The following is a 21,151-nucleotide window of genomic DNA, read 5'->3' on the forward strand; positions in this document are numbered from 1 at the left end:
CGCCCAACGGTCTCAGGATGCTTGTTTCCGGTTCAGGGAAGACCTGGATTGGCAGGTCGGGCTGGACTGTTCCCATGAGGCACATGGTCAAGACTGATTTGCATATAGCTGGGTCTGAACTGAGGTGGCGAAGTGAGCTAAAGAAAGATGATGGATTCAACCCAGATCTGTGACTAGGGGTGAGTGTCTGAAAAGTTTCAGCACTCTGTCCATCATCCCCTTGTGTTTGCTTTGTGCGCCCTAGTTGGCAGGGTATGCCCAGACGTGGGTCCCTTGCTCACTTGGCCACTGGATTCAAGCTAGCCTTGCTGATGAAGGGTGTTACCCAGAAACCGGTCTCAGGGTGCTTGTTTACAGTTCAGGGAAGACCTGGCTTGGCAGTTCGGGCTGGACTGTTCCCATGAGGCACAGGGTCAAGACTGATTTGCATATAGCTGGGTCTGAAATGAGGTGGCGAAGTTAGCTAAAGAATGATGATGGATTCAACCCAGATCTGTGACTGGGGGTGAGTGTCTGAAAAGTTTCAGCACTGCGTCCATCATCCCCTTGCGTTTGCTTTTTTCGCCCTAAGTTGGCAGGGTATGCTCAGACGTGGGTCCCTTGCTTACTTTGCCACTAGATTCAAGCTACCCTGGCTGATGAAGGGTGTTACCCAGAAACCGGTCCTAGGATGCCTGTTTCTGGTTCAGGGAAGATCTGGCTTGGCAGTTCGGGCTGGACTGTTCCCATGAGGCACAGGGTCATGACTGATTTGTATATAGCTGGGGCTGAACTGAGGTGGCGAAGTGAGCTAAAGAAAGATGATGGATTCAACCCAGATCTGTGACTAGGGGTGAGTGTCTGAAAAGTTTCAGCACTCCGTCCATCATCCCCTTGTGTTTGCTTTGTGCGCCCTAGTTGGCAGGGTATGCCCAGACGTGGGTCCCTTGCTCACTTGGCCACTGGATTCAAGCTAGCCTTGCTGATGAAGGGTGTTACCCAGAAACCGGTCTCAGGGTGCTTGTTTACAGTTCAGGGAAGACCTGGCTTGCCAGTTCGGGCTGGACTGTTCCCATGAGGCACAGGGTCAAGACTGATTTGCATATAGCTGGGTCTGAAATGAGGTGGCGAAGTTAGCTAAAGAATGATGATGGATTCAACCCATATCTGCGGCTGGGGGTGAGTGTCTGAAAGGTTTCAGCACTCCGTCCATCATCCCATTGTGTTTACATATAAAATGGAAGCAGGGGATCTGTAATGTAATTCAGCAGTCAGAAATAAATGACAACGTCTTGATAAACATGGGACAGAGAGAAACTAGTTTGACTAGTTCATTTTTGAGTCACGGGTCAGTGTGTCTTGCTGTGAATTACTGATGGCAGTATTATCTCTCATAGTAGGGGTCAAAAAACTTTTGGACTGGCACTATTTCATGTCATTAGTGGTAAGGCAGTACTTGGTGCAAATGTGTTCTCTACCATATTAGGAAATCAGGTTTCTTGAGCTGGTAATGTGTGACAAGAATGTTTGTTGTGTCCATTTTGTTGTGATGCTGATGTGTTGCATTACTTTTTTTGTGTTGCTGTGCTGCATGACTGCAGTACGAGTGGTCTCATGGCTAGACTGCCGACTTTGTAGCTGGGATACCAAGGTTCGAGCCTCTGGGTCTACTCCACATCCTGTGATTCTGGGAAAATCACTTAATCTCCTTGTGCCTACCAAAAAAATGAATGTGTCCTTGTGTAACGTAACTGGTGATCATGTAATGCGCTCCAATGCTTTCAGGTCGAGTGTGAGCTATATAAATCTGCAACAAACAAAAATGTGATGTGTTGTTCTGTGGCTATCGTGTTCCATTCTGTTGTGGTATGGTGTGCCCTGCTGTGTTTTAATTATTTTGAAATGTTGGTTTGTGTATGATACTGTTGTTATGGTCCGTTGTTCACTTTAGATATGTCAACAAATGCTGATACATTTCCAGCCAAAATTACCACATTTCCTTTTAAGTTCATGTAACAAACAAGCAAATACCAATTACCCCATAATCAGTGGCAGAGACTATGTATTAAAATAGCACCTGCAGTGCTTACTTTATGTGATACAACCCTTTGTCTGCATCATGGATGTCAAGTGCCCTGAGGAGTGAGTAAGGATAACCCGTAGGGTGATGGAAGAAAGAGGTATCAGTGGAATCAAGACCAGGCAGCCTTGGTCCTTGACTCGGCAACTCCAGCATTCAGTAGCCGTAGCAGTGGACTCTTACGATAAACTTTGGGTTCATGCACTTACCTTTTACAAATTAAGCACTGGGCCAAAGGACAAGCACTCCAGTACCCAGGATTGGAACTTTCTGTCCTGGGAGTGAATCACCTTCCTGCCAATTAGATAACACCACAACAAGTAGTTAAGTTGTGAAGGAGAGCCTCACCAGGAGCAGCCTGTCTGCTGCTCTGCCCAACTGTCACTTCACCTCTCTGTGTCTCAACATTCCGAGGCTCATCCAGACTCCAACATTCTATTGAGTTCAGAGCACAGGCACTGGCTGAGCAGGTGGTGGAAAATACATTACAATACATATGCAGGATACTACAATTTTCCATTGAAACACTGACTCAAAAAAGAAGAACTTCCATTCATGTGTCTGGCACCAGCAATTGTAATACAAACAGTACATCCAATCCTGTCCAAAGAGCTGCCGTTCTAGCACTAATAAAGTATGAAGAATAAAACACTTGCCATCTCTACCACTTATCAAGTTATTTATTCTCCTTATTTAAGCACAACAGTATGTGCATTACCTATTTTACCACATTAGTATTTTATGCCTCTTGCCATGTAGGTTAGTGCCACACACATCCTATTAAAGAAGTGGGGGATAAATATATTTCCTATATTTCCTTGATGTTATTGAATTTTTGGACTCTAACAGTTTCAGATGACGACTTGCACTACCCTGTATTTCGTGTCACTAGGTTTAGTACATAGCTCTGAAACACTAGGATAAGGTCTTTAGTTCGCACACAACTCTCTAGTGCAATTAGTCAGAAGGGTGACTAACACCCAAGGTTGAAAATCAACTTTGTTCCTCTCCCCAGCATTTTGGCAGTGATCACTGGGAGTACTGCCCATCCGTTTGCCCGATGAGCTGGATTTATACATGTTGTGCGGCGTTCCTCCTGGCCCAGTCCAGCCAACTCCAAATGGCTTGACAGATTGATCAATTCTCCCAATGGCTTCCTCTTTTAGGATAATTTTTTTAACTCCTGTGAAATATGTTTCTTCCTTCACCACCCTTGCTATAGATCAATCCACTATCACAAGCATGCTTCACAAACCCCATGTATTCAGATCATAGAGTGATTGTCAGAATCAGACCTCCTGCCATCAGCATTCAATTCAATGATGGTGCTACAGACTTCTCATTGTAACTACCCCTCTAGCTCACACCATTCACCTGCCTTCCAAATGAAGGTTGATTCTGGTACAAGATATAGTTCTTATAGCCTCAACTTCCATTTTTTCAACCAGATAAGGTCTCTAACTGTCCCTTCTTTCATTGTGTAATTTTTATGGGGGGATTCTTTGATAGGATTTCAGAGTGCATCCAATCTTTTTTCCCGAAGAGAGGATGTGTTGGTGTACATAGGGTCGAATCGGAGTGTTGTGACAGCCCATTTCGAAGGAGGTTTGTGCGATCCCTTTGACTTGTGTAGAAGGAAGAGTAAGGTCCCATGCCTTTAACAGGGGTGTCTCACAGAAACTTGTGGATTTCCTGTGGTACATTCTCATGGTGAGACTCACCTTTAAGGGTGCATTGTTTTAATCTTAGTGTTCAAGGGTTATCCAATGTTCCTCACGTTTCAGCAGAAGGTCTGAATGTGGAAGCATTCTGAACTGCCATTTGGTCTCTCAGCAGCTCTGTGGTGGACCTCTAAGGTTCCTTAAGTTGTCATTGTAGATCTATGAACAAAACACATTTGCCTAGATGATATGCTTCGGATGCATCAGTGTCTGTGTTACTATGCCAGCTCTTCTACAACACTTTCCACTTAGTGTTAATGACTGACATCGTAGGCTTCCATGGAAAATCCTCTTAATCACAAGCATCTTCCTACCACAGAAGAATATCACTCTCTTCATGAGGGAATTGAGTGCAGTCCTCAAGGTAGAATATGTTTCCCTGAAGAGATTAGCAAGGCTCATCAGCCCCTTGACGCAAGCCTTGTTATCACTCATCTCTCCAGAACTGAATGATGCCCTTTTTTTAGTGGGGGTTTCTTACTCAAACTATGCTGTCCTTAACAAGGATGGCTAGGATGCCTTATACAGGTGATCAGCTAATACTGATTCCTGGCATGACAGCATCATCAAAATAAGCAGGTCTGCTTGGGGAGATACTGTGAGTGACAACTGTCCATGCTGGAGCTGGCTCCTGGAAGAAAGTCGTCTTCATTTCAGCATCAGTTTCTGGTAGGGAATAATGGTGTCGAAAATCTAGCCAAACAAGGCTCTTGCCATTGCTTGTTCATCAGATTGTATAATGTGCTCACTAAAGGTATGTAAACAACCTCAATGGCATACATTCAAATGTTCAGGACAAAATTATTGAGGACCTTGTGAGATGTTGGCCTGGTATATGCTGACCACTAATTAAAGTGGGCACCTTGTACCAGTCCAAACAACCCTTATTGATGATTAGGTTAAAGACAACCTTTATTGAAAGCTATCCTAGTGGTAGCTATGGAGAGCAGCCTTCAGGCTAAGTCTCAAAGGAATGTAAAGCAGCTTGTTTTACCAGATCAGAACCTCCTAAATGCCCAAATGAAAGGAGAACCACACAAGAGATATATAAAATATATGTATTTATTACTAAACACTCTCTATTAACCCCTTTATGAGATTAGATCACAAAGCACACAATATGAAATCACTAGAACAACAGTAAATAGCACAATACACAGCAGGCTCCAGGGGGAGACCGAACCATATACTAAGAAAGTGGTATAACAACCACGACTTAACTAGACACAGTGCCTAGAGCACGTAGAATCGCTGGGACCCCAAGGAACCACCCAAAGTAGTGACACAGAGGACCCAGGGAGGACGGGTGCAGTGTATGAACACAGACGTGAGTTCCGTACAACTCTATGGGAAAGTCACGGTTGGAATTTTAGAGCTTAAGGACACTTCAAAGAGGACTTTAAGCAAACCTATTGTCAAGCATTCCCCTGCTCAAGCTTGGCTCAGCAGCAGGAGGGCAGACTCATGTCTGTGGCTGGCAGCATCCATTTTGTGTTGCCCAGGTCGAGAAAGCTGGTACCGGGTAGCCCAGTGACCCACAGTAGTGGTTCTACAAGGGAGGAATCATACCTCCCACACCAGTTACTGGTGTGGCGGTATGATTCCAAGGTGTTCAACACCAAACACGACATTTCCAATTATTGGTAATAATTCTACCCCAAAAGGGATTAATTGATGTAATAGATGGAAACTCTATTGGGACAAGATTGAATTTCAATTTACAACCTTTCTACGATGAACCAAATGCACACAGAGAGGAGCAGTTATTTGAGAGTGGATGTCCTCCCAACCACAGCATCTGCAATAGGACCTATGCTTTCATCCAGTGTTGTACTGCAGTGCTGGTTCCACAGTTTCTTATGTGGTACTGTTTCTCACTCTTTAATTTAGAACAATCTAATCTTACTTTGGCAAATGATCTAATAGCATTGTAGCCCTTCTGCTATACTGGTTGTTTAAGGCCCTCTCCCTTTTTATAGGCCCTCACCTGCGGCTCAGGACAACAGCTCTGATTCAAGGCCTTTAACAAATGAAAACTCTCTTAGCAGCAGTGTACAATGCTACATTTAAACACGAATGTCAAAGTTTGCAGTGCGGATATATAGACATCATTTGCTTAGGAATCTTGTTTTGTTTCCCATTTTCAAGCTATGGCTTTCACAGTAACTCATAGTTGGATATATCCTGACCCAAAGCTATTAGCCACACGGGTTCAATGGCCGCACAAGCTGAAAGACTTATCTTGATAGTAAAGGGGCTCAGACAGGGTTCGGATCCTTGGGGGGGGAGTTTGAATTATAAGCACAAGCTTAAAGATCACAGATATGGACCACTTAGTGACCTCGTAAAGCCTGTTTGGAAAACTTGTTTTCCTTTGCTTCCTAATGAACCTCTCTTTCTTTGATGAACCCGTTAAGTATGATGACTTGAAGTAGTTTTAGTTAAGTATCATAAGCCGAGCTATCAATTTTCATCGTGATTCTTGAGGTAAAGACCTGTTGCCGCAATGACGATGTTCCTGATTAATCATTCAAAATAGATGAGTCATGTTCCTTTATGGGAGTTGTTTGTTGTATTTCAGGAAGCTAAATTGTATGATGGTTTTGAAAGAAAAAAATGTCAATGAAGTTCAGTATTTCTTCCAAATCCTAATTGCCCTCGCCTCCACAGTTAGCTAATTAATAGGTAATACCACGCATGGGAAATATTTCCAAAGGGCAGTGTGCTTGCAGGAGGATGGTGAAACGAGTTCAGAAAACAAATTCCCGACATGCTTGCTTCCTGTCTGTAAGTTAGCAAGGGTAGCCTTAATTAATGCAAGTCAGAAGCTCTAGAAATGGGGACACAATGTGAGGAATGCTGCTTTTTGTTTCCCAGGAGTATAAAGAGCATGGCCATTGACAGCAGGGCAGAGATTATTAGTACTGTGTGTGAGCACCGGTGTATTTTAAAATAAAATGGAGATACTCTTAATGAGCAGGCTGTTGTTATTGACTCTGGCTACTCTGGTGCTTGCTTCTCAGACTCTCGGCCTAGAAGACACAGGAAGATCTCATCTGTATGGAGAGGAAGGCGACGGAGAGGACTTCCCCGAGGTAGGATTTGTGTTTGCTCCAGGCGCAATGTGGGCATCTTAAGGGGGCCTGACCATCCAGTGTAGAGAGGACAGTTCTCTTTGCCCAATCCTGCATCTCATAAGTCACCAGCAATAGGCATTCTAGAATATTTGTTTATATCATGATGTCAGCCGGAATTTTGAGATCTACTGTGACATCATTCGAGAGGACTGCCCCTTTACAAAGCATCAAGTTTGAGAAGAATTTAATGTTTTGTGTGCATATTTGTGATTAGCATGCATTCAATGAAATGTTATCATTGTATCTGCTTGTCAGCTGCTGATCATTGCTCAGAAAGTGGTCAGTCATTTGGTGCAATATACAAAGTGCAACAATTGAACCATGGTCTACATGGAAGTTCATGATGTTATCTCAAATCTCCTTGTTCTTCAAGGTGCAATCTAAGGGGCATATTATCAAGGACAGCATTAAAAATATCGATAATGGGCTTGATAATATGCCGCAGAGAATTCCCATAGAAGCCCATGTTCTGGTATCAACATGGGCTTCTATTGGAATTCTCTGTGGCATATTATCAAGCACCATTATCGCCGCTTTAGCCCCAGTTTCCTGCCGCTAAAGCGGCGATAATTTTAACGCCGCCCTTGATAATATGCCCCTAAATCTTTACTGCATGTTCTATTTTATATTCAGAGCATTGCTTTGCGTATCCTTTTACTTCAGCTGGGGGAGCCTCTTGTGCTCCCCCCAAGCTAAAATATGCAGACGGGAGGCAGCTGGGCACAGCAGCTGCCTGCAGCCCCCCCCCCCCTCCCTTCCCTGAAAACTATAGGCGGCTCTGGTGTCTCCTGGACCATAATCACTTGGTCTTGAATTTTAAGACCACATAATTATGAGCCAGGAGACACCTGAGTGGGCAACTTGTAATATGGCCCAGAATTGTTCCAGGGAATTGTGGGTCTTATCTATGAAGGCTAGGTAATAACATCAAAACACAACTGTCCTCTAACCATGAAGTGTAAACAAAACCTAAATATTTTTTACTATTGTTTGCCAATTGGTAGGTAAATATTGCAGAGCAGCTGTCAAAACCTCTCACTCCTGCAAAGAAAATGTGATTAAGAACACGTCCAAACTAACATTAATATTTTCTTGAAAGTTGGTGCCTGGTGACAGAGAGTAATTTACTCCATATACCAATATGTATATTTTGTTTATTAGATAATTTTAGCTCCCTTGTTTTTATCCGTTTTAATATCATTGTTCATATTCTGTCTACCTGTATCTAAGGGTATCATCCACTCACCCCCAGTGTCACTTCCCTTGTAATGGCTGTTGCGTATATTTAAACAGTTTGAAACAAAATAATTCTGAACGAGGTTTTCACTTTTTCACGATAAATCTCACATTTAATTAAAGAATTGCACATTCTTCGGCTTACAGTGAGTGCCTGTTATGACCTCTAGAAACAAGAAGTACCTTGAGTAATCTCACAATAGACGCCCTACTATTCTCACCATTGTTTTAAGGCACTTGTGAAAAGCCGTCCGTGTTTAAAGCGTGCAAAGGGTTCACCCTACCTTTCTTCCTAGCTGCATTCACTTTTGATTTTATGCATCGGCTATTCAGCTTTTGATAGCATCTGCACACGAACCTCTCCTGGTCTAAAATATCAGAAATTCACAGTGGCGGAACTTAAATCCGGGTTCAGAAGGGATGGCTGCGGATATGTCGGTTTCATTAAATCCAATTGTCACGGACCGTTTTTAAAACATTTGTAGCCAGGGAAAATTAACGCAGATTCAAAATGCCAGTCGAAGTTCATCTGGAGGCTCCTTCCTGTCAGTTCGACTTTTTCTTCCGACACCCTGGGATTTTGGTCACACAGGCTGGCAACTTCTTTGTTCATTGGTAGTTCCGCCTAGAGATATCCTTAGCCATCCTGTAGAATGTTTACCTTTAATACAAAGAGATGGAGGCCATAAGTCAACCTTCACAGTCATTGCTTGTTGTAAGAGTCCTTCAGTGTTGATGAGCCCACATTGAAGTTGGCTGTTGTATCTTGTAGTCATGAGGTATGTTTTCCCCTTTGCACCATCATGCAGCAATTTAATTGGACTGTGGTTGTGTGAGATGGGGACATCCTGATTGTTCCCCTTTTGTAAGTAGACAATGCTTTCAGGTCTGTCGTTGTTTAATCATGGGCTTCTGGAAATACTGCGAAACAAAGAAATACTTGGCTCAAATATGGCCGCCACAAGACTTCGGTGTTCCTATCAGGTTTGCTCCACTCTAGTCAGAAGGCTTGTAACCTCTTCACCACCAACTCACCTGTTTCTCGCAACAAGCTGCCAGCATGACCCAGCGGTACATATACATAGTGCGCATGGTCTCAGAACACGGTTCACAATGCACTCAAAAGTCAAGTAATCTATTGAGTGCCCCTCTTTTTTGTATTAGGATCCAATTGTTTATTAAAGATGTGCATTGGTTGAGGTGAGAACAGTGTCCATTTTGAGTCACTCTCAGGCATTAGATGCTTATCATGCAGGATTGTGGTGGCTAGAATTGGAAACAGAAAGGACGCAGTGAATCAGGAGGGTGGTAGGGACTCGGGTTTTGGTCTAGGAATCAGGCAAGGTACAGGCTTTAATGCGTTCAACTAGACTTGCGGGAATAGAAGGCAGGGTTGTAGTCACATGGACAGGTCTTCGGTCACCCAGTCAAAGAGAGAGTCACTGCTGCAGGGCTGGAGTGACACAGGCATTGTTTCAGTCATTTGGGCAGGATTGCACTCACTGGCACAAAATGGCCGACGCTCGGGGTAGCAAACATTCTGACTAAGTGGCAGTCATTCGGACAGAGTTACCATCAATTATGCAGGGTTGTAAGCACACAGGGAGTGTCGGAGGGATTCAGGAAGAGTTGAAGGCGCTCAGATGTGGTTACATGCAGCTAAATTGGGTCAGAACCACACTTTAATAGTTACACGTACTCAAGCAGAGTTGCAATCACACGGACAAGGTATCAGATTAAATCCACTTCCAGGATATTAAGAGAACCAGATCACACATAGGTTTTCTTGGGGCGTGTAGGAAAAGGGTTTTCTCCACTGGAAAAAAATTTTTTGATTGCAGAGTACAAATAAGAAAAACATGCATTGTCACAGGGCACTTCAGTACTCCTAGGCTTAAATGTATCATATTTAGATTTCTGACCAGTGGAAATGTCACATGAAATTACTATTCGTCCACCTGCAATCCTGAGCCTGGTCCAGCTTTCCCGGCATACTACTAGGAATGCTTTGTGAATTCTCATAACTAGTAAATCTGCACCTGTATTCGTAGGTGTACCTCTACCTGTGCAAGCATGCTACTTTTCAATAAATAGGTCTTCTTAGCGATTACCTCTTTATTCACAGCTTTAGTGAGCAAGTGTACATCTTGCCCCCTTGTTTACAGAGCCACTTTGCCCTTCAGTCATTGTAACATAGCAGCCCACAAAAAGTGGCAAGTAACATTGCAATGTGTTAATAAGTGTCAAACTTGTGTTGTGCAGTTCTCCTGAGTTTGCACTACATATGCAGAATGAAGGGCAAAAGACCAACCAACCTCAGCCACTGAGTTTTGTAATGGTCATTCCTATATTGGTCAGCCCACCTTTATCACAGTTTGTGCATTGTGACCATCAGTCACAGGGTATGGAGATGCTCCTCTTCACTTGGAAATGCCATTGCATTTAAATAGTAGTTAAATGATCTGCAGTGGGATAGGCATCCTCTTTTTTGCACCTCATGATGTGTGGAATCTGCGGTAGAAGCGCCTCTGCAGAGGTGGGAGACTGGCATGCTTCACTGATGCTGCATTACTGGATATGCTGCAGATTTCAGACATGTTAGGGGCCTTAGGTTGTGCTGGCAGGACGCTGTGGGAGGAGTATGGCAATCTCATGGTACAGCCTCATATGCACAATAGAGCAAAAGTAAATATAAACAAATCAAAGGGCCACTATAAGGTAATTTGTTTGATAAAATATAGATGCTGCACACATCCTTATAGGTGTGTCAATTAGGTTGATATGCTTTCAGGTCTCATAACTTATTGTTGGATTCTTCTAAGTATGACTAAAGCTAGATTAAGCAAAGTGGCAAAACTTCCATAAACAGAAATGAAAAAGTTAGAAAAGGTCTGCAGTAACTGATGAAGCTCCGTCAAACGAAGTCCAGCTTTACCACAAAGAATTGCTACCCTATAAATAAACAGTCATACTAAAGGATATAATGGTAATGATCCAAGGCTACCTTCTCATGCAGATTAGACAAACAGAGCATGGCCCAAGATGCTTTTTGATTCATGCAATCATTACGTTGACAATCTCACAAAGAAACACAGGTTTAAATATAGGTTGAACTAAAGTTGAGATCTAAGTGAAAATAATATTGATCAGAAGAGCTTTAAGCACGGTGTGCAGTTGTCTGACCTTACTCAAAATCTGTTGAGAAAACAAGTGTATTAGCTGTGACAGCAGTTTGTATAGAAAACAAACAATGGATGGTCTCAAATGGGACCTTCTATAGGTAGCGATAGAAATGGCATACTTGTCTTCTGCTACCCAGACTATTCAGTGTGTACAGAGTGCGATGTGCACAAATGACAAGTGGTGAGGAGATGTTAAGACTGTTTGTAGAAGATATTCTGGAAAAAAGGTATTCCTGTGTGCAGATGGTCTGCTGATATATACATGTGGTTTGGAAAGATCAAACATAAAAATGCTCTTGTTAGACTTGGCATCTTTTGGCGTGTTTCCCCTGAGTTTTTGCTTTCTGCCCTCCCGTTTTTTTTTGCTGGCGTAGTGTTTCTGCGCACTTTTCTCACTGCTGATCAGTGGTAAAGTGCAAGTGCTCCTGTGATAAATTGTGTTATGGATTGGTGCTTCCAGGATTGGGTATTTGATTTACTTGTTAGTCCCGCGTAAAGTGCACTGAGTGTGCCAGGGCCTGCAAATCAAATGCTACTAGTGGGCCTGCAGCACTGATTATGCCACCCACGCGAGTAGCCCTAAAAAGGTAACTCAGACCTGCCATCGCAGAGTCTGTGTGCAGTTTGTAACTGCCATGTCGACTTGGCAAGTGCACCCACTTGCCAGGCCCTAAACCTTCCCTTTTCTACATGTCAGTCAACCCTAAGGTAGGCCCAAGGTACCTCTGTGGGCAGGGTGCAGTGTATGTGAAAGGTAGGACATGCCCTGGTGTGTGTGGCATGTCCTGATAGTGAATTACAGCCCATTTCGTTTTTCACTATTGTAAGCCTACCTGTTCCCCATAGGACAGAATGGGAAGTTTTTTATAACATCTTATAAACATAACTGGCCCTGGGTACTAAGTGGGAAAATAAAGTTTAGTATGCCTGAACTCAGAATCTAAAGATGCATCTTTTAGTGAAGGTGATTTTTACATTCTGTGTTTAAAAATACCACTTTTAGAAAGTAGGTATTTTCTTGCTCAGTCATCCTGTGTGCCTCTGCTGGAATGTGGATTGCCTGTCTGGGTTTTGGATGACAGAAGGCTGGGGAGTAGGAGTGGCTCCAGATAGTCTAGGTAGAGTCAGGAAAGGGCTGAATAGACCTGGGCTGCAATGGGGGAAGGGGGAGGAGATTTCCTTGCACCTCAAAGGGCCTGGTCTGCCTCTGACAAAGCCGTCTCCACCTCCTGCCAGGAAATCAAACCAGAGAAGGCAGAACTGGTTCTGGCTGGGCATAGACACTCTCTGCCTAAGAGATCAAATAATTTTGGGATATAAATATTAGGGCCCAGACCCCTGAACTTTAGAACTCTTTTGGATCAAGAAGACTGCAAAGAAGAAGAGCTGGAGAAGCTGTGAGGAGGACCTGCCACTTTGCTGTGTGCTTTGCTGTGTTGGCCTGCAGTGGCTGCTTCTGTCTTGGGCAGTGAAAGGACTGTACTGAACTTTGTGCAATCTGCTTTTTGAGTTTCTCCAAGGGCTTGAGGTAGAGCTTGTCCCCTGTTCAGGAAGTCTCAGGAACAACAAAGACTTCAAGCTCTTCTGCCCGCAGCACTGGGGACTGTGTGTTTTGTGCTGCAACAGAGGAAAAGCAACTCAACAACTTCTACGATGCCGCTGCCGACTCCGTGTCCTGATGGCACCGCAGAGGGCACCGCCTCACCGTGACCTTGGTCTCACAGACAACGCCTGCTGACGCTGCCACCGAGCTGCTGCACGCACCGCAACCTATATGCACCACAGTCCGCTCCGCCTCAACGCCTTGGCACAGTGACCCTGGTCTCACCGACGACACCGCACCGACCTGTGGGCACCGCACTCCGCACCGCCATGCTTCACGCCGATGCCTTAGCACCACAGAGTGCACCGCTGCAACGGTGAACCACGACCCTGGTCTCAACGATGACACCATCTGACGCCGCCACCGAGCCGCTGCTTGCACCGCAACCTGAGAGCACCGCACCGCTGCACTTCGCACCACAGCACACAATGCCTGCCGACTCCAGCGCTCCTAACTCCAACAGAGAGGAGACCGACCTGCAATGGGTGTGACATCGAGGGCCCCAACGACTCCTGCACCGACCTTCGGAACCGACACATGCAGACGCCTTGTTTTCGGAAACGCAACGAGAGGCTGCCGACGCCCTGCATTTCTAAAAGGTACTGTTTGCGGGTCTTCAAACACCGTAGCTGACCTGCGACACCGCAGTCAGCCAGAACTGCTTGGATTTGTTTGCTCACGACGCCGTGATAGCCCCGGACAGAGCTATTGACCGCAAAGAACTGTTTTTAAAGCATATTTTGATAACTGTAGATTTGTAAGTACTGTATTGTGGATTTTTATCGTTTTTGGTCTTGTATATAAAAATATTGGATATTTTTCTAAACTGGTGTGGTGTCCTTTTGTAGTGCTTACACTGTATTACTGTTGGTTATGTGCAAATACTTTACACACTGCCTCTAAGATAAGCCTGACTGCTCGTGCCAAGCTACCAAGGGGGTGAGCAGGTGTTTTTTTTAGGAGTGTAACTCCCTTATCCTGACTAGGAAGAAGGGTCCATATTTGGACAAAGGTGCAAGCCCTTGCCAACTAGAGACCCCCATTTCTAGCAGCTCTTAATATAAACAAACAATGAAACTAGAAATGACTGCCTGATAAATAAATACATAAATTGCCTTGTAAAATCTTATGTATATGCATAACTAAGGGTTAGGCGGATTGGGGGCAATGCCTTAGTCTGATTGTCCTCCCTCCTCGCCAAACTTGTAATTCGTATGCCCCACATAGAGAAGGGAGAATGCAGTTTATTGTCGATGGAGCCTCTGACTCTGCAATGGTAGCTCTGAAGAAATTCAAAACTCCTTCTCAGGGTTAAACTAACAAAAAAAAGAAGTTAGCACAGAAACTGAAATATAAAAGAACATCTTTATTAAACTCAAAATGAGTGTGACTACGTCACCCAGAAGCCTCAGCAACTGAATGAGGCAGTCCAAAGAGAGCAGAACACTGGGGCCTTATATATGTGAGGGTTACATACTCAGCATAAAAGAAAGGGGCAGTCCTGGCTCATGCAAGCATGCAAAATGCCAATATGGACATACAAGATCTGCCAAATATTAGCCAATAGAAAAAAATTCAAAACAAGGCATCATGTAACCAGAACGTCCCACTTGAGTCGTGTTTTTGCCCAACCCCATAAGGCAATCAATGACAGCACCTATAGGTCAATCAGTAACGGCAGGACATGTTTGTGTGCTTCAAAGGACAACTTGCAAAATAGGATAATGCGGAGAAAGAATACTGAAGGCCAACAAATAGTTGGGACAAGGATTAGTCAGTATAGGCAGGGATTTAGTCAGTCTGGCTAGTTCCTGGAATTGGCTTCACAACAAGGAAGGGAAGGTTATTTGACACATGGCAGTACAAAGGGCAAAAACACTCGGTTTACCAAGCTGCCTGAGTGAGGGCAACAAAATGGCGACAGAATACAGAATGGAGTTAAAACTGAATTACCTCAGCTCTTGACTCATCATTGTATCTGCCACAAGACTGCATGGCCATAGTGGGTGCATCAGCAGCTACCTCCCAGCACAGAGATACACACCAGGCAGATGGGCATCTCTACATAAGACACATGGTCCTCTGCTAGGATTGTGGAGGGTATAGGATCTGCCACCCTGGAGAACCTGCGCATTACCGGAAGGGTCTAAATTACCATTAAGGCATTTTCAAACAAGCTGGACAATGTGGACAAAGTGCATGCGCTAGACACATTAGCAGATGTAAGACTTTCTTCTTACTGCTTGACTCTCTCTTTAAATAGGTATGCTATGTTTTGAAAAGTTGCAGCATATGGTCAATTAAAAATGCAGAAACCACTGAGGAAAGATGAATGGGGTCTCCTGACTTGCTGCTAATAGTGGGCAGTTCAGCTGATGAAAATAAGAGATGTGTTAATTCCTGACGCAGAGTTTGTGGATATTTATCAACAATCTTCAGACCGTTTCACACCAAGAAAATCACTTGTCAAGTAGAAAGAGATTTCTCTACTGGGAAAACAATTTCTCCAAGGAGAAAAATGTGTGTGAAAAATTGCAACAGCCACTGCTTTCCAGGAAGACTCCTTGAAGTTTTTGTGAATTCCACTTTCTCATAGAAAAACAATTTGTATATTTTCACACACAAAACATAATCTGCTAAACGCATGCAGATAGGTGTGCTTCTGTCATTGACAATAGTAGTTCTCTGACCTTCTCTAGAACAGAAGTTGTCAGAAAATGGTTTATGAGTAACCCTAAATGTCCATGTATGTGGGTGCCAATTACATTTAGAGCATAGACAACCTGTAATTCCCTTTCACCACCCCCAGAAGAATACACACATGGCATCCTCCATGTGATTACATCCTTTAGTGCAAAAAACATTTTTCCTTAAGTTGAAAAGTAGTTTTGCACTAGTGAACAAGTGTATTTGTGTGTGTAAGACACATTTACACAAACAAGTAGCTTTCTTAATGAGTCTATAGGTACTGAAGTGGCATCTTACCCTTTTTTCTGTATCCTGGAAGACTGTGACCTATGCTGAGCAACATTTTGATTTATATTCTTCTTTCATTTATACTGCTGCAAGTAATTACGCAAATCACCTGAGCGAATATAATCTGTAAATAAGATATCAAGGGAGACAATAGGCATGGGAGAAGAGACTGGGGTCTATTCATAAAAGTGTTTGGAATTAAATCAATCTATAATCATATCGTTGGAGGAGATAAACAGGCAACATTATCAAGGCTTTGTGCTTGTGCAAAGCCACAAAAAGTGATGCAAACTGATGCAAAGTCTTAATAAATGATTTACTTTTCAGCACAAAACTTGTTTTTTGCTCGAACGTTGGCAAAGAGTTACGCTAATAGGGCTTTGCGCTACTTTGCATTACTGTGCATCAAGGGGCATTTCCGTGAGTGCCACATGGGCATTCCCTCCAACAACCTGTGGGTTTTGATGGAAAGCCCTTTCGTCTAGCTGTGCTAGAGAGTGCTTTGCTCCTAGAAATGACACCCCCTCAAGCCAGATGTTAAAAAGGAGAAGAGTTTTTATTACTCCCAACTTTTACAACAGTGCATGTATGCTGTATTGTATGGTATACCAAGGCAAAATTTAAATTATGCTGACATAATTTGTGAAATGATGGGAATTTCACATTATACACGCCATCATGCCACTTTGTGCAATTATGCTCCATATGGCAGTAAAACATTATTGTAAAAGGCGGACTTTGCAGTAAAAATGTACAGCAGCACATGGGAACAACAGAACGCAAGGAGATATTGTTCATCGTGCTTTTGTTAAGGTGCATCCCGGTGCCAAAAATTGACGCATTTTGTGATAAATTATATAAAGCAAAATTATGGATTTGCATATTGCATAATTAAGCATAATTTTGCTGAAATTTCTTGTAATTATAAAAAAAACAAATTACACACATTTCTTACACCCCTACTGTATAGCACGCATCAAATGTGCGAAAGTGATAAAATTAGTCCAAGGATAGGATTGCGCAATGAAATCATGTTACGAAAAGATCCTGTACAAAGCCTATGCTCGACTGCTTGGCATAAGGTAGGCTGAAGTGCACCAGCGCAGAGAGCGAGAGAAACAGCGTTGTATTTTTGTAGCTATGACGTTGCCCTGCTCTCTCCCTCTCATGCAAAGCAGTGCCGCAACGTAGGTGTCTGTACTGTGTTGTGTGACATATTAGTAAATTTACCCTATTGCCTTGTTACAGGATTTTGATTTTTTTCTCTCTGTTATTGTGGTTTCCAAACAATACAACACATAACCCTAATGAACGGTCTTGTTACAGGAAACTCGCCAATCCAATATGGTGCATATCTTAAAAGTGACTGTGTTAAGCACAGGACATGTTCACAAGCAGAAGGGAATCATAACAGGTTTTCTACACCGTAGAAGATCCTTGTTTTTGACAATCATTAAAGAGAACATCATTGCCTTATTCGCAGACAACTGTATCGAAGGTGATGATTGCCATATTTAGAGTAAGTTAAGTAGATACTAACTTTATTTCAGACATTCAAAGTGGCTTATGGACATACATGTCATTTCTTAATAAGTGCTGAGTTTATAGATAGTTAGCAATAGCAATACTTGCCTAGGTTAATGAATGGTAAAACAAATGCATGCTTTGTATTTACAAGTTCAATATTGAAAAAAATGTTTGAGTAGTGAAAAGGGGTGGCAACTTGTTAAAAACGAGGAAGTGCCCAGCCTTTGTATAATACTTTTTTGTGAAGGCACACTATTTTACATTAGTCATACTTCGGGTATGAAAAAAACTTTATGGAAGCATGGGAACATCACATAGTTTGGTACCCAAATTCCACATGGGATGCAGGGTTGCCCTATAATTTATTCTAGACTTTCATCACTACAGGTGGATCTGGATGCCTTTTTCAATAGTATTCGAGGGACCTCAACAGCCATAAAATATACACATCCATCTTAAAAGCTCCTACAATCTACATTATATGTAACTAAATAAATAAATGTGCTTCGACGTCTAAGGCGTTGGATCACAGAGCATGTTGCTTCTCCACTAGAAATGCAATATGTCCCATTAACCTAAAAGAAAATAGATTGCTGTGTTAGGAGCTGAAGATGCCATGTAATCTAATGGCTAGTCCAAAAGAGATTTGGTCAGTACAGATACAAAGTTCTCCTCCTGTTCTGAAAATCTGCAACAGCCACCTCACTCACAGAAACAGAGGCCAGTGCTAAAGCCTTTGTGAATAGCATAAGGGCAATATTTAGTGTGCACTGTTTATCTTCGAAACGTATAGGGTTCCAGGTAAAATACAAGACAGTAGGAAGAACCAAATATGTATTTGGAAAGCCAGATTACTGGGCAGATGTGCAAGCTTTAAAACTATGTGCACCTTAGAAAGGTCAACGTACCAAATCTAGCTATGATAAATGAACACTCTAATTTTCCTTGGTTGATGTATTGGTTATGAGTAGCATCAATCATTACAAAGCAATAAATGAAATATTAGGCACAAATTATGTTATGTAACACCAAGAGTTAGTTTAATTTGAGTTAGATTCAAATACTCACTATTTAAGACCCCCCTCTAGTACCCTGTAAAATCACACATCTTCACCTAGGATTCTAAAATAATTCTCATACCACTCATGACTCAGATTCAGGTTGGCAAATTTCTGTCTCCACTCGTTAAAAATAATTAATAACATAATCTGCTATAAACCAGTCTAAAACAAAGGTTTGACATCTTGTGATCTGTAAACTGGAATTAAGCAATACATTTCATAAGAGCTCCACTGTCCTCATTTGCCCCACTCAACAACACTCCATTTGGCTGCCAGACTTGTTATGGGCACCCACAGAAATTGATCCCATCACATACTTTTTACCTCCACTAGCTGCCAATTAAAGAAGGAATACATTTAAAATGACTCTACTTTCCCTACTAAATTCTTATCTGAAGGCTTACCCAAAATAAAAAGTGACAAGAATAAGAACTTCTTTTCCCCAGATGTGGACCTTCAATGGACCATAACTGTCGCCTTGGAACAAACCGTTCCCACTTTCAGAAAGCACTTTAAATACACATTTTTCTGCCTCTTCTTAAGCTGACGTACCCTCCCCCCTCTAAAATCGATTTCCTATATGGCATTTGTTGGAGCTGACATCCTTGCCATGGTTTTCCCCCAAATGTTTGCCTTCTATCCTCCTGTTTTTGCTGGCTTTAGGTCTCAGCACACTTTACCCCTGCTAACCAGTGCTGAAGTGCTTGTGCTCTCGCCTTTAAAGATGATAGAATTGGCTTCCACCCAATTGGCGCTTTTGATTTACTTGTAAGTCCCTACAAAAGTGGTTCTACAGCCAGGGCCTGTACATTGCTACTAATGGCCCTGCAGCACTGATTGTGCCACCCACTTAAACAGCCCTTTGAGATATGTCTCAGGCCTGCCATTGCAGCCTGTGTGTGCAATTTTAAACTGACAATTCAACTTGCCAATATAAACTTTCTGCCAGGCCTAAGCCTTTCTTTTCAATACATATAAGCCACCCCTAGGTAAGCCCTAAACAGCCTGGGGCAGGGTGCAACGTATTTTAAAAGGTGGACATGTACTTTTAACCTTTACATGTCCTGGTAGTGAAAAACTCCTAAATTCATGTTTTCACTACTACAAAGATTACTTCTCCCTTAGGATAGCATTGAGTCAACTTATTACATTTAATAAGTGATAACTGTCACTGTAAGAATATTCAATTTGGCGTCTAAGGAATGGTAATGTAAAACCCTCTTTAATGGTAAAGTCAGATTTTATATCACAATTCTGAAAATGCCACCTTTAGAACGTTGCCATTTTTTTGTACTGGCAATTTGGTGTCGGTAGGCTGTGTCCTAGGACACATGACAAAGTGTAGGTATCTATTACTCTCAGACAGTGGCACAATGTGGGAATAGGTGTAGGCAGGATGAGCTATCTTTGACTTAATGAGAGGTAGGAGCTGTCACCTGCTACACTTGCACATCACAAAGCCTCTGCCAATCACACTCATAAAGTATTTTGATAATACTCTTTTGTGGCCACAGACAAGCTGGGGCCTGGGCAAGGAGGCAGAAAATTTCAAGCACCTCTGGGGTGGAAGCCTCTTGAACCTTCTCCTACTTCAAAGAGGGTGCTAGGTATAAATAATGGATCCCCAGACCCAACTCTTCAGTACGCCTCTGGACCTGTGGAAGAGTCAGAAGGGCAGCTGTGCTGCTCTTTAGGAAGGACTGGAACTCTGCTGTTCTGCTACCCTGCTGCCTGAGAGAGAAGGACTGGACCTTCATCTTGATCCCAGGACTACCAGAGTGACTCGAAGGGCTAGCTGGCCTCCTGATCAAATCGTCAGGTACTAAAAAGATTCCAACCACATTGAACTGAGCACCTGGACTCTGTCTCCTGTGAGGCCTACTCCCCCAAGTGGTGCCACCCAAGTCTTGGACCCTTGGAAGTGGGCCTGAAGATGCACTGCTAGCCCAGCTGTAGTCCTGTGGGCAGAACCGCTGCAGAACGATGCATATCCTAGCAGCTCTGCTTCAGAACCGCTGCAGCGAGATGCATCCCTGCAACCGGAGCTTCTTCGGACTCACTGGTGAGCATTGCATCTTCACCACAGGACTTTGCATCGCAAGCCCATTGTCGACGGCATCCTAGACAATGACATTGAACTCTGCATCGCAGCTTCTCAGCTCCTTGGAATCAATCAACGCATGCTCGTAGCGGGATCTTGCAAAGCTCCGTAGCCAGGATGCAAGGTAATTTGCTCAGTGAGCTTAAACTGGTCCCTGTATCAGGCCCACACTCCATCGAGGTCGGCCTGAACATGTGACTTTGCCCCGATCCAATCAGATAACCACAGTTGGGGCTTTGTACTTCTAGGTACAATTTATACTTAAAAATTTGAAATTACATATATCCGTCCTACTGATTAGATTTTTGTCATATTGGTCTCAATTTATTCAACTTGACTGTATTTTTCTTAATCGGTTTGGGATTTTTCTTCTGTTGTGTTTTCACCTTATTACTGCTGGTTTACTATATAAATACCTTACACATCGCCATTAAGTTAAGCTGACTGCTCTCATGCCTCGCTACCAGAGGGTTAAGCACAGATTAATTTTAGGTTTACTTGTGTTTCACCCTGACAAGAATTGTGGTGGCTGCTTCAGTAGAGTTTCA

At 43.0% G+C, this 21,151-nt stretch overlaps 1 protein-coding gene across 1 annotated transcript in view; it reads left to right on the forward strand.

The window, feature by feature from the left end:
* The first annotated feature begins 6,709 nt into the window (after positions 1-6,709).
* The window catches only part of NPVF (neuropeptide VF precursor), a 32,078-nt gene continuing 17,636 nt past the window's right edge, over positions 6,710-21,151 (forward strand). Inside the window, exon 1 of the mRNA XM_085630098.1 lies at positions 6,710-6,875. Within this exon, the coding sequence (XP_085486224.1) occupies positions 6,738-6,875 (138 nt within the window). The 5' untranslated portion in view covers positions 6,710-6,737. The remainder of the gene's footprint in view (positions 6,876-21,151) is intronic.

This window comes from Triturus cristatus, chromosome 10 (genome assembly GCF_964204655.1).
Source record: "Triturus cristatus chromosome 10, aTriCri1.1, whole genome shotgun sequence".
Taxonomy (NCBI): Eukaryota; Metazoa; Chordata; class Amphibia; order Caudata; family Salamandridae; genus Triturus; species Triturus cristatus.